This window comes from Abramis brama, assembly GCF_963993115.1.
Source record: "Abramis brama genome assembly, chromosome: 15".
Classification (NCBI taxonomy): Eukaryota; Metazoa; Chordata; class Actinopteri; order Cypriniformes; family Leuciscidae; genus Abramis; species Abramis brama.
Genome location: NC_139977.1, coordinates 30484178 through 30497901, shown reverse-complemented (window position 1 = coordinate 30497901; position 13724 = coordinate 30484178). Strand labels below are relative to the sequence as shown.

At 36.0% G+C, this 13724-nt stretch overlaps 1 protein-coding gene across 1 annotated transcript; it reads right to left on the bottom strand.

The window, feature by feature from the left end:
• Positions 1 to 11312: 11312 nt before the first annotated feature.
• On the bottom strand, positions 11313 to 13186 carry LOC311097773 (uncharacterized protein). Its single transcript, XM_084137626.1, has 5 exons — positions 13117 to 13186; positions 12921 to 13016; positions 12268 to 12408; positions 11865 to 11978; positions 11313 to 11730 (listed from the first exon to the last, which is right to left on the bottom strand). The coding sequence occupies exons 1-5, from the start codon at positions 13163 to 13165 to the stop codon at positions 11516 to 11518; spliced, it is 615 nt and encodes a 204-aa protein (XP_083993752.1). The 5' UTR covers positions 13166 to 13186; the 3' UTR covers positions 11313 to 11515.
• Positions 13187 to 13724: the final 538 nt, after the last annotated feature.

Here is a 13724-nt window from a genome sequence, read left to right as displayed (position 1 = left end):
GATTAAAATAATATCAGATTTGTCTAATTTTAAATGAACAAAAAAATAGAGATGATAAATTAACTTAAGTAAGAAATTTACTTTTGCTATGGTTTAATAAATGTCTATGGATATCTTCCAAAAAAAAAAAAAAAAAAATTTGGCACAATTTTTTCTCTATATAGTGTTGATATGGCAACTAGTAAATACACCAAGTTTCATCATCCTAGCATGTGTGGAAGTATTTAAAACAAGTGTGTTACAACTAGCCCAGTGTTACGTTGTGCCCCGCGCTCCCTGCTGTCTGTTGTGTCATTCGGAGTTTACCTGGCGCTTTTAGGTTTAAAAAACAGTTTTAGTTTTTTTTGTGGCATTTCCAAGCCACTTAAGACCCTAAGTTGTAAAGCAGTTTTTTTTTGTTTTTGTTTTTTTAAGCTATCACAATTTTTTATGAAAATCATGCAATCATGACCACAGGATATCACTCAGGCTTCACTAACGTGATTGGTACCATAGACTATAGGCTGCCATCAAGGCCTCAGTGAAGGGGATTATGTGAACAGAAAGGGGGTTCACGATGTAAATGTGCAGCCCAGTTACTATTGTGATTCTTAATATTCCAGATTAGTAATATTATATCAAATAAATAAAAAGACAGTTGACTAAAATCTAAAATGGCCAGGATCTGTGCATGACTTAAGAATTTTCAGAGATTCACATTTATGCACATTATTTGAAAGTGGTAAGGAAAGTTCCACAATTAAATATCAAGCTCACTTTATTACATACACTTATGCTGATCCTAACAGAACTGCATTTTTTCATAGGTGATTATGACATGTTCCTGCCTGCAGACAGGTGTTTTATGACCCCATTCCCTGACCCAAACCAGTTAAAATGCAGCTCTAGCCAGGACAAGGGCACACAATGAAATGAACTTTTGCTAACTAAAGGGAAGATTTCAGTGTCTGAAAAGTCTGAGGGTTGCACACCTGACAGGGCCTGTGACATTGTTGCATTAATTGTTTAATAAAAGACAAATATGCTTAGTTCCTTGAGTTTTATTTCAATTGTTCTTTGTAAAGAAAAGCCAGTGGTCAAGTGTCTGCAACAAGAGATATTAGACACATGCCTCATGCAACAAATAAAAAGGAAAAGTTGGCTATACACTGCCCACCTGTAGGCCTATGTCTCCTCTGTCTGCGCAGACTCTTCTGTACACTCTAAAAAGTTTAATTTTTTGGTGAAACATTTTTACACTCAAAAAAATTGAGTAAATTTTAAAGCTGTGAAATCAATGAAATTTAATGTATGAATTGATAAGTAAAAAAATAAGTAAATCTGAGTAACTGCATCTGGTATAGGCTACATTAACAAATAAAATTGAGTACAAATAATGTAACATTTAATAACCAATATTTATGAGTAGTAATATTAACTGTTTTTATTTCCTAATAAAACTCCATAAAGAAAAAGAATAGCATGTAGCCTATAAACCAAGCGGCAACCTCCCTGTCTCTCTCTTGAAACCAACATGGAAGTGAATTAAACGGCAATTCATCAACTGGCCGCTTGAGGCTGGCTGCAAAAGTGAGTCAAATCTGTATCTCCCCCATGTTAAAATGCCCAACTTAACAGCAGAAAAAAACGTTTACAGCCTGGAGCAAAAAGTGGCTTTGGTCTATACAGCTAATTTTGCCCTTCATGACAACTGTGAGGGGGGTGAAGTTTTTTATAACTCATCTGTTTAAATTATATTAAGCCTTCAATTTCTGCATAAATTAAGGGTGTGTCCACTTTTGAGTGATAGGTGGATTCCCGCTGCTGTGGTCATTAGTCATCATCATTAGCTGTTTGTCTGCTGTCTGTTAGCCCTAACATTCTCTGCCCTAACGTTAGGGTTTTTCGCCCATTTTCGTTTATACGGGAGTGACGCACTGCCAAGATGGCGACGGTCGGCTACGCCCACTTTAGGCTTCAAAAACGGTCTTAAGAAACCTACGGGTGACGTATAAACCTTTTAAGACTCCATTTATGAGCTCCGAGGTTAATAAATATGCTTCTGTAGAAGTCAGTATGACTTATTTTTTTAACACTGAAATCAATTGGTCATTTTTATTGATATAAAAATTCTTATTTATAAACCTAAAAACCAATTGGCATTTAAATGAACATTTGTAAATACGTGTAAATTTATTTTGTAAATGTATTGATGTTCTTACCAGGGAGTGGATAAATGGTATTGTAATTATATTAAAGTAAGTAAATATTATATTGAATAACAAATAGGGCTGTCAATCAGTTAATTGTTTTGTAATTTTTAATTACTTAGTTAATTAATTAGTTCAGTTAATTTAATTAGTCCCATCTCAATATTTGCAGAGAAAAATAAACAAATGCCCCGAATAAACAAAATTTTCACACTGAAACAAAGACATTTCTTTATTGTTGTGGAAAAAAATCACTGAATAGGCATACAAAAGTAGCTTTAGTAGATTTAGGGGTTGTATTATATCTGGAATACATTTTGGCCTCTGCATCACATCTCACTGTTCAAGGGTTTAAACACATTCTCAGGCCCTAGATGCGTTTTGGTCGATGCTGCTTTTTAATTGTTGTTCTATAAACATGGACCAGATGGATGTTTTTGACCTCTGCATCATTGTGTTTTGTTTTGTTTCCCCCTCAACAAAACCTTTGTCACTCTGACAAAACATTTCATTCAATTAATTACATTTGCTTAGATAAATGATTCAAAATGCTTAACCCTTTAACTGTCATCCCCCTTTTTGAGAATGGACATTAAAATGCACTATTCAAACTTAAACGGTTGTAATTCAAGAATGCTTTGGAATATAGATCTAAGTTTGGTCTTGTTTTAAAGAAAACAGTGAAAGTAGAAATTGACTGTACTTAATATTTTTTCTTTTATATAAAATATATATTTTACAAAATATTTTTTACTCCAAAATTACTATAAAATCAAAGCCATATATCTAACCAAGTTGTGTTCCAAATTTGAAGTTGATATCACAAAAATGTTTTTTGTTTAGGCGTAATACCAAAAATAGCCAGCGGGTGACATACATTCCAGAATTTAATTGTATGCATTCTGGCTTACAAAAAAAAAAAAACAAAAAAAAAATTCTGTCCAAATATCACTTCTGTCACAAAATATGGAACCTTGATGTGTTCTGAGTGTTCTATATGTTTAATTAAGAACCTCTAGCATGAAAACCAAAGTTTAAATTATTAAAAGTGTGTGCGTCGACTTTTTGTGACAAAGGTCAGAACTCCTGTTATGATGTAGATTTTTTGAGGTGCACTCTTGTCATAAATTCATCTATTACTATTCCTACATAATTTGTAACAAAAAAAAAAAAAAAAACAGTGGTAAAATATATATTAAGGAGTCTTAGACCTTTCCAACGATATACAGTTTGTCATGATTAGATTAGGATTTAAAGGAGCCGTATGTAAGATTGTGGCCAAAACTGGTACTGCAATCACTTTCAAATTACTGTAGAGCAGTGTATCCCCTCCCCTCCCCCCTGACTCAAGGTTGCCTGATTGTCGCGATCAATGAAACGGAAGCAAGGATGCAAGTAAAACTCTTTATTTGTAGTATATATGAAAGTACAGATCCTCTGGCAGGCTGGTGACGCAGGGACAAGATGGTCAGCAATCCGGTGATGAGGTGACGTGATGATGAAACAGTGAAGAAATCCAGGTGACGAACGAAAACCAGTAGATTAGAACATGGAACAGGAAAGGAAGACACGAACTGAAACTCCGACTGGGACTGGACACACACACACTGGAGACATCAAACAACATGATTTCTTAATGTCTAGTGACCTATCAGGGCCATTTTATGATTAATTGAAATACATTTCTTACATACAGCTCCTTTAATTGTAATATAGTGAAGTAAACTTCGGCTTCCCGCTATAGCCGGACAGTGAGAGAGAAATTCCTCTCACATTTTTATTTTGCTAGGTTACTTCTACTTTTTTAGTAGGCCTACTTTAGTAATGTATAAAGTTTGTATGTTTTTGGCTAGATACTTGGACTTTTAATTGACAATTTTTTTTTATTCAGTATCCATATTTTCATTTAAGTATAATCTTTTTACACCGCTGGTTCTTCTCACCTTACTGATGAAAAGGAAATGCAGTCTGAATAAACCCAGAAACGAGTTCCATCGTTCTGAATGTTTTTTTTTAAAACTTATGCATTTTATAATTAAACTTTTTTAGTACTTCTTTGTTGCACACTGCAATTAAACACATTTCTTAATATTAAGCCTAAAATTAGTTTAATATCACTATTAGTGAATAGTATGATCACCCAGAGTGAAAAAAAAAATACTAAAATATATTTGAAATATATTTATTTTGTGCTAAGTATGCTACAAATACATTTACATATTTATGTACTTAATAAAAATACCCTTGTACTTTTGGTATACTAAATTGGTGTACTTAAAGTCTGCTAAATTGGAACAACTCATTTTGTACCAAAAGTACAATTGGAGGGTATTTATATTAAGTACATAAATATGTAAATATATTAATTCGCTTTCACAGCCTCGTTGTGTTTATAATGGCGCTCTTGCAAACTATCATAAGTCAAACTTTCAGGGAAAATGTTTTTAAACTGAAAGAGACTGAAATCTGATTGATGGTGGCGTTGAAAGTCATGCAATCGTATGGTTTGTTTATAGTTTAGCTATTGACTTCTGCCAAATTTATTTGTGCTTCAAAATTCATAAACGTTGTGTTCATTTGTGAAGGTTATCATGATGAACAAAACGGTATAAGAATCATAAACTTTTGCTAGTCGTATACCTTATTTTCTGCAATAATCTAAAAGCCAATGGAAAAATCCTATTGGGTTTTTTGTTGTGGGAACCAGGGTGATGCGAAAATACGTCATCACTGCAGCTCTCTATTATCACTGCCTCCGTAATAATCTTCTGATACGTGCAGCATGATTAAGTTAAAATTGCTGCATAAGCGATAAATCTATTGATGAGAGCGCTTGAAGCTTATTTCCACCATGGAATAAAAAAAACACACAATAAACAACCAAAGGTAATTGCAACATTGGTTTACATCTTGCAATTATGATTTATCAGCCTCAGCATGAGGAAAAAAAGGTAATTGTGACTTCTTTTCTCTCGATATTATTAAAAAAGTCAGAATTGCAAGATATAAATTCAAAATTGCAAGAAATAAACTCGCAATGTTGAGAAAAAAGTCAGAATTTCGAGATAAAAATTCTGTAAATGTGGAGGATTATAAAACACACAAAAACAAAAATGAAAGCCTTTGAATAATACACTTGTGAAGATGCAGAATTTCACGTAGGCCTAGATAAAAAAAAAATCGCAAAGCCTCATTCACTTTTATTCGGGCACCGAAAGTGACAGTGAAAGTCAGTAGGGGAAGGGCAAACTCTGTTTACGTGGCTGCAGCGCTGCACGCGACCGGCACCTGCAGCTGAGCCTGCATGAGCGGCCCTAGAAGGAGATTGACGCGGTTGTTGGGTGAGACGACTCAACGTTGTCGGAAAAGGTGAGTTTGTGATGTATAACAAACGAACGATCATCATCAGGGTTCCAGACTGCGACCATTTTTTGAGAATGTGCAAGTTCAAATTTTATGTGGTCGCATTTGTGCGAGTGCATGGTCATACTTTAATTCAGTACTAATTCACGCATGAATTTTCTTTGATCTGTGAGTAATGTAGATGAGCTGCTGCGCTTGTGACAGGGCGCATGTTTAACTGAAAGAACGAGTAGAGAGAGAGACGGTCCGCGCGCGCACACTCTCTCTTCGGAGCCAGGCGAAAGTGTAAACAAGACTTCACCGTCTCCAAACTAAGCGTTGTCTTGCTCTCTCTCCCTCGCACATATTAATCAAAATAAATCGACACGGTGGTAAAAGGTTGGAAGACCAAAAGTTTCATGTGGAGCATTCTGCTTCAACCCATAGTCAGTGCATTGACTTGTACATGAACTTTGAAGGGGAATCAAACCTCTTTTGAGTTGTGATATAGTGTCTCAGTCTACATTACACTACATACTACTAATAATAATGTTATACTATTATTAGTAATAGCCATATACTGTACAACAAATACACTGAAAAATAAATGAAACTTTTATAATTAGTTTTGTCCTAATTTCTATACATGCAAGAGATAAACCTGTGAACTTTTATTTTGATGGAAACTGCAGTCGAGCTTTTATTTTTAGTTTACAAATGCTTTTATTTTTAGCGGAAAACAAGTTTACAAATGCGTCTCATTACAAATCTAGTGAAATGATTTTAATTGAGCGCCAGATGAGTGGCTGGACAGATCTCCTTCTAGATATACAAGCCACCATTAACATTATTGAGGAGTTTTGCCAATAAAATTCCCTTAATGATATCTGGAGGTTTAAGCATGCTAATGTGATTCAGTTTTACTGGATCAAAACTAATGGATAGACTTTTGGCTTATTACTGTGGAACATTCTGAGTTTGCCACTAATGTTTCAATTTCTGCAACACCAGTGACAGATCATTGCCATATTGCCAATTAATTTTGACTGCAACAATAAAACATACCTTTTTAATGTGGAACTATTAAAGGATAAAGATTATTGTAGTCAAATAAGAAATTTGATTATTGAGATTAAAGATGACTTCACCTTAACTTTAATGGGAATAAATGGGAGTATTTTAAATTCGGTTTAATAAACAACAAAGCAAAGAACAGAAGCAAATTGAGTTAAAGTTTAGTTCAAGAATGTAATACACAAAAAATTACTCAAGATGTTGATATTTATGATTATTTTCTCTTCAAGCTAAATTAGATCATTTGTATTTAATGAAAGCACAAGGAGCTTTTGTAAGGTCTCTTGCAAGATGGTTGGAAGGAGAGAAGAATACGGCATATTTTTGTCAGTTTGAAAAGAGGAGACAGAAGCAATGCAGTTCATATATTATTAATGATGGGTTTATCACAGACCCGAAATTAATATCAGAGGAAATATACGCATTTTATAGTGATAACTTTACAATAAGTAAATCCACTTCACAAGCTATGCCTTTGAAATACACAGCAAAAATATGACCGCAAAATCGGAATTTCAAAGACAATATTCTAAAGATGGCTGTGCTCTTGTTTCTCTGGCGCATAAGGTCTATACTGGCAGGAAATTACTGAGGTGATACCTAACCCCCAATCACTCACCGGGCGCCACAGCAAAAAGGCATGGTGTGTGTGTGTGTGTGTTCACTCACTACTCTAATGTGTGCACTGTGCACTAACTTGGATGGGTTAAATGCAGAGGACAAATTCTGAGGATATACTTGGCCTTCACATGTCACTTAAGTGTAAGACCACTAGTAAAAATGTTTGTTCATACAAAGTCAACATTATTGTTAGTTCATGTCAGCTCAGGTCCATTAAATAATATTACCAGATACAATCTGATATAAATAATGTAGTAGTACATGTTGAAATTAACAATTAATTAACAAGATAATTAAATGCTTTAAATATTTTCATTGTTAATTCGTTTTAGCTTATAGTTAACTAATGTAAATGGAACCTTATTGTAAAGTGTTAGTGAAAATGCTTTAAATTTATGGTTTTTCTAATTTCAAACAAATTTCTAATTATTTTATCAGGATAACAATTTCAGCAAAAATAATTGTATATCGAACATTCCATGCTTGCAAGTGTAAATTGCAAAAGAAGAAATTGCACAGAAAAAGAGTAGTTCTGTGACGAGTTGAACATCATTTACATTAACACTGTCTATGTCCATGAGGCTAATCAATAAGCACTATCAATCATCATGGGAGTATAAAGATGAAGATTGTCACTTGAAGCCAGTTTTGTTCAGTTGTTCAGCTTGTAGTTTCTATTTTCTGGTGACTTCTCTGATATATCATAAGACTTTACAACCAACATTACATAATTGTGAAATAAAAAAATATATTTATATTTTTGCTTTAAGCTGTTTGATGTCAAGCAGATGCAGTGTTATTTTGGTAAAAATATAATCTGCTGCCACCTGCTGATCAATGATGCTAAATACAGTTTTACACTTTATTTAAACCACCGTTACTACAGTCCAACAGTGCCAAAAGAATTATTATTATTTTCCAATATATCTTTTGAAGTTATTTTGAAGTTCTTTAGCATTACTCCAAACTTGATTTCAGAAATTGCCTTGTTTAGTAAAGTATACCAATTTCTAAAACATTTATTTACATGTTTCAGCCTCTTTTCTCAGCTTTAGCAGGGGCCCGTCACAAAGGGATTTAATAGCACATCTTTTTGCAGTCCATGTGATTTGAGTAAATTTTGGAGAGCTTGGTTAATCAGGCCAATAAGATATTATTAACTGAATCTCTTCCTTTTTATTGTACTAATGTGACATTTCAAAGTATTTACACATTTTTTTCTTTTTTGTTTTCTTTTAAAAAACCATATAGACACTGGTTTATGGGTTTACAGTGGGGCTGTGAATATTTGGGTAGACAGAGAAACGATTTGATTCACGATCCATAGGTGTTCCATTCAAGAACAATTTTTTTCTAATTCAGAACGATTCAATTTGAAATGATTCACAATAAAATTTGGTGCCGTTTCAATTAACTGTTCAATTCTGCATTTTTTAAAAGTGCATTTACAGGATTATTTAAATGTTTCCCCTAATGAACTAGTCTGGGTGCGAATTAGCCTACACATCGGCCTTCGTGTAGGGCCAAAAAAACTAAAAACTTCCATTTTTACATGTTATTTCTTAATGACTCTTATTTTAATCATTTACATAAGAAGAGTAAAAAGGCTTTAAAAGTATTGTTAGTTCATGTTAACTATTGTGTAGGAACTTATTACAGTGTTCCAGATACATAAACATGCACTGCTTCCATTATTATTTTTTATTATTCTAAAAAAATATATTTAACAGGCCTATGTCACGAAAAAATTGAAGACCGGAAGTACGTCTTTTAGTAGGGATACGGCTCTTCCGGTTAGCTTTTTACAATGGCGGAGTCCGATAGATACCGCTCATAGACAGTATATAAACTGGACACAGCGACCCCATTGGATTCAACGGAGATAAGTGAAGTCAATTAGAAGCACTCACTTCCTGATGGCTGAGCGTACTGCGCAGACTCAAACTGAGCTTGACGACGTGGATGTGACGTGAGCAACCCGTCTGTCTTCTAGTAGCTGTGCCAAGAGAAATCTGAATCATTCCCTTCCGAAACTTGCAGAGACGGAGAGTGTGAATAGGAGCTGTCCATGAGCTAGGAGCAGGAGAAACTTTTGCTAAGTATTCTGATTAATTATTTTGTCATTTTGCCTCCACGTCCCCCCGATTGCCCGCGAGCTTCTCCTCCTGTCCATACGGTAATCTCTCTACTGTGCGACAGAGAGTCGCGTGGTTATGACGCAATCGTTAGCCTATTTTTACAAAAACTGCATCTACGGGGCCATAACGTAAGATACAAGGTAATGGAGCCTTTTATACATTTTCGTGTTTCATTAGAAATAATGGACAAATGGAGTCTTTAAACGCCTCAGATGTAAAGTTATTCGCTGTCAAAGTGACGCCAAAATGAATGGGAGTCAATGGAATGCTAACAGCAGGTGATGGTCCGCTAGCCAATGGCGGCGCCCGGGGAGACTTCAAAATAATATAAAACCCTGCCCCCCTGATACCGCTGGACCAAATCTCTCCGCAACCTGCCTGAAGTCACATATGACGATGTGGTTCGGATGGTAAATGAAAACTCTCAAGTGGAAAAGCGTGAAAGCTGAGGTATGGCTGTCTACGTCCTGACGCAGAGCAACCCGGTACACTACAACAACAGCGGCGGGCCGTTCGCCAGTAATGTAAACGCTTCTATGGTAACAGTGAGTTGGACCAATCAGCAGACGTTGCTGCTATGCTTAGGATTGTGGGTAGTGTAGTTTTTTTTCATAAGATTGCGGATAAAACATGTTTTTCTTAAAACAAGGTTGATTTCATACGAACTTATAGCTTCTACAGGAGCAAAAACTTTCGTTTCACAACCTCATAGCTCATGGTCAGTCTACCTTGGATGGTTTAGACATTATGGCTGATAATCTAAATCCTTATCGAGAAATATTGTTGACTGGAAGATCTGAATCCCTACTCCGCGTTCCGGAAGCTCCGGAAGCAGGAAGTGTGACATAGGCCTATGTAGTCTCTCATTCACCGCTATAGAACTTTACCCAACTATGGCCCTGTCCCAAATGGCACACTTCATGTGCACTTTCGGTCTTGTGGACTTACAATGGCTGCCGCGTACGCGTGTCCGTTAAAACCCTGAGACCGTAGGGTGTCCCATTTGTCATTTTAGGTCTCAGAAGGGTGCTTGCGAGCGCCCCCTTTGCAGTTGATATGCGCCCTCGGGCTCCGCAGCAGACTTCTTCCCGACAGTCAGAGCGGCATTACGTCACGAAAGTGCGAACTCGTAGGAAGACCACGAGTGCTTAGGGTGCCATTTGGGACAGGGCCAGAGAGCTGTCATTTGGGACATGGACCATCACATGAGCAGATGACAGCTCTCTGCCCTGTCCCAAATGGCACCCTAAGCACTCGTGGTCTTCCTGCGGGCTTGGCAAAAGTGCACATCGAGGGCGCATATTGACCGCAAAGGGGGCGCTCGCGAGCACCCTTCTGAGGCATAAAATGACAAATGGGACACAGACACCCTACGGTTTCATGGACTAAACGGACACGTGCACGTGGCAGCCATTGTAAGTCCACAAGACTGAAAGTGCATATGAAGTGTGCCATTTTGGACAGGGCTGCGCACTTGCGGTCTTGTGGACTGACAGCCGCATACGTGTGTCCATTAAGTCCACAAGACCGTAGGGTGTTTGTTATAGATTTCAGAAGGGTGCTTGCTTGAGCCCCCCTTGCAGGATTTGTAATCAATGCATCAAGAAAACGCGTGAATCCTTACCCCCCTAGTTCACAGAGATTATCGTCCCCTAGCCATCAAAATTTCAAAATGGTTATGATGTAACAAAGTCTCTTTTACTGAAATCATGTGATTTTGACAGTTTGATTTGAGCCCCGAATCACTGGATCAAAATGTTTCGCAAAGGTTTCAAAGCTGCACAAAGTGTGTTTAGAAAGCGTCAGTCACTATCGCCTGCCATCTCATTTGCTCTAGTCTGTGACAGCTATCAGAATCGAGCTGAAGCTGATAACTCGTGAATATGCAAATTAGCCCTGCCTCCTTTTCACTAATTTTATGTTTTCAAAATAAATCCAGAAACAAATGCAGAGTTGATCATTATATTTTATTTCAGTGATTGTTACATTTTGTTTAATTTTTCATAAAATGTATATATATTTCCTTCAACTAATCAGATTTTGTATATTGTTTTAAGTTCCCCACACCAGATCAAATCTTGTACTGATAAAAACACAAGCTATATATTCAGTACAGTGTGTCTGATTGTTGAATGTGAAGATCTGCTGTATTCAGTGCATCATGAAGTAGGAGAGCAGAGAACAGCAGAGGAACAGGAAGCTCTGGGTGACACTCTGAGCCCCGTTACACAGGTTCCCCACACAACCTGTTGAGCTCGGAGGCCCGTTACACAGTTTCCCCTCACAACAATTGATTTTCCCAAAGCCAGATATTGTGGCGTCACACAATGATTTAGAGACACAGCCTTTTACAGCCACTGCCTGACCTGCATGAAAAAAAGAAAAGAAAACGGAAGTCGATTCATGAATGAAAGCTGAGGTGTCTAAGCGGGTTATTGGTATATGAAAACTATGCATAAGATTAAATTATTATTTTTTTTTTAAACATCATCCTTCTCACTTGTTGATGTAATGCAATGGTCTTGAGTCCCTGAACAGCTCAATTCCTTTGAGCAGTCCTTCTGATCATCACAATAGTAACATTTGTTTACATTCGGGACAGTAGGGGGATCTACTGGAAGAAGAAGAAAAACAAGCTTTCTTTACCTTGTTCTGGTCTAATTGTGCACACAACATACTGTAGGTGCTCATTGTTTCAATAAAGTTGTGTCCTCATAATCTTTTGTAAAATTGGAATAACTGGCTTCTATGTTCTTCTATGTCTTTGGCCCGTGTTGCATTCATATTTCAGAGCCTCGCCAGAGTTGGTTTGGCGTGGTTTATTTCAGCGGTCCAATAGAAAGTCCCACGACAATTATTTCTTGGTAAATGTTTTCTAAACTGTTGACTGTAAAGTACAATACCTTTTGGATCTTGAAGATTACACTTGTCTGTGTTACAGCAGGAAGAAATGTACTTATAACTGCCGGTGTTGATGGACCCAGTTAAACAGTCACTTTCTGCAGCACACTTTTTAGACGTCACTGGATAAATATCGAGTGGACCTGCAAAGTAGGACGAAAATACAAACTTTGTAATATAATATGACCATTACATAATTTTTTTTTCTTATTTGAAAAATGTTTAAAATTTACAAATTATATTATGGAATAAATATTTGAGGGAAAACTAAATTAATTTCAGTATATTATATAGAATATTTTATGCATGCAGTTGTAAATTCTGTCCAGAAAAGTAGTAGCCGTTCTGTGACGACTGACAAGTTCAACATATATTTACATTTTGCAGCACCAAAAAAATTACAGCAAATTATATAATCTGTTTGAAACATTTGTTTACTTTATACATTTTTGTGTATTGCTTTATTGTATTTAAATGTTTCGTTTTTTGTTATAAGAAATATATTTATTAAACCTCCTATATTATGACTATGACAAAACTTTTTTGCAACTTATTCAATATTATGATAATACCTTATACTGTGATAAAAGCTTCAGCAATTATCACAACATGAATATTTGATACCGTCACATGCCTAAATCCATACTGGACTTACCAGCAGATATCGAACTGAAGCATTTGGGATTTCCAGTGGAGCATGTCGCTGATGCACAAGGGTCCTTCGGACACTCATAACAGTCGAGAGAGTGTCCTTTAGTAGAGAGAGAGAGAGAGAGAGAGAGAGAGAGAGACATCAATGATCTGTATTTGTATTCAATAATATTAAAAACAAACATAATTTGTCTCTGTACCTGCAGTGAACAGAATGAACAGAAGAAAAACTGAGATTTGCAGATCCATCTTTGATCAGGAGGAGAATGTAATAACTTACCTGCTTCAGCACCCATTTTATAGTTCCTCAAAAGAGGAGGATCTTCATGAGAAAATGAAAGTTTAACACAAAGATAAGGAAGTAAAAACAGTATGAAACTATTTACTTCCAATATTACTAATTGGACCCAATTCTGGTTCTCCATGTACATACTATTTACTTAGTATAGTAATTACAATAAGTGGGTAAGGTACTAACCCTGAACCTAACCCTAACCCTAACCCATGTAGTTACCTTGTATTAGTTACTTTAGTTAAAGTGCACATACTGTAAAATAAAGTGCAACCCATAATATATTTTGTGTTCTGCAGATGAAAGAAAGTTATACACATTTGGAACAACATGAGGGTGTGTAAATGATGACAGAAATTTCATTTTTGGAGTATATCCCTTTAAAGGCCTCTTCACAATAAAATGTGAAAACTATAACAATATAGTCCTGTAAATTGTTCTAAATATAAACTATAACAAAAAGTAAATACATCATTGGAATCAAGTTCAGAATGATTTTTTCCTGATGAATGATAA

Coding starts and splice junctions, on each gene's coding strand:
- LOC311097773 (XM_084137626.1), bottom strand. CDS start 13,165: ATGGATCTGCAAATCTCAGTTTTTCTTCTGTTCATTCTGTTCACTGCA. Junction 11,979..12,267: donor TAATCTTCAAGATCCAAAAG/GTATTGTACTTT, acceptor TTCTTCTTCCAG/TAGATCCCCCTACTGTCCCG. Junction 11,731..11,864: donor CCATTGCATTACATCAACAA/GTGAGAAGGATG, acceptor TTTTTCATGCAG/GTCAGGCAGTGGCTGTAAAA.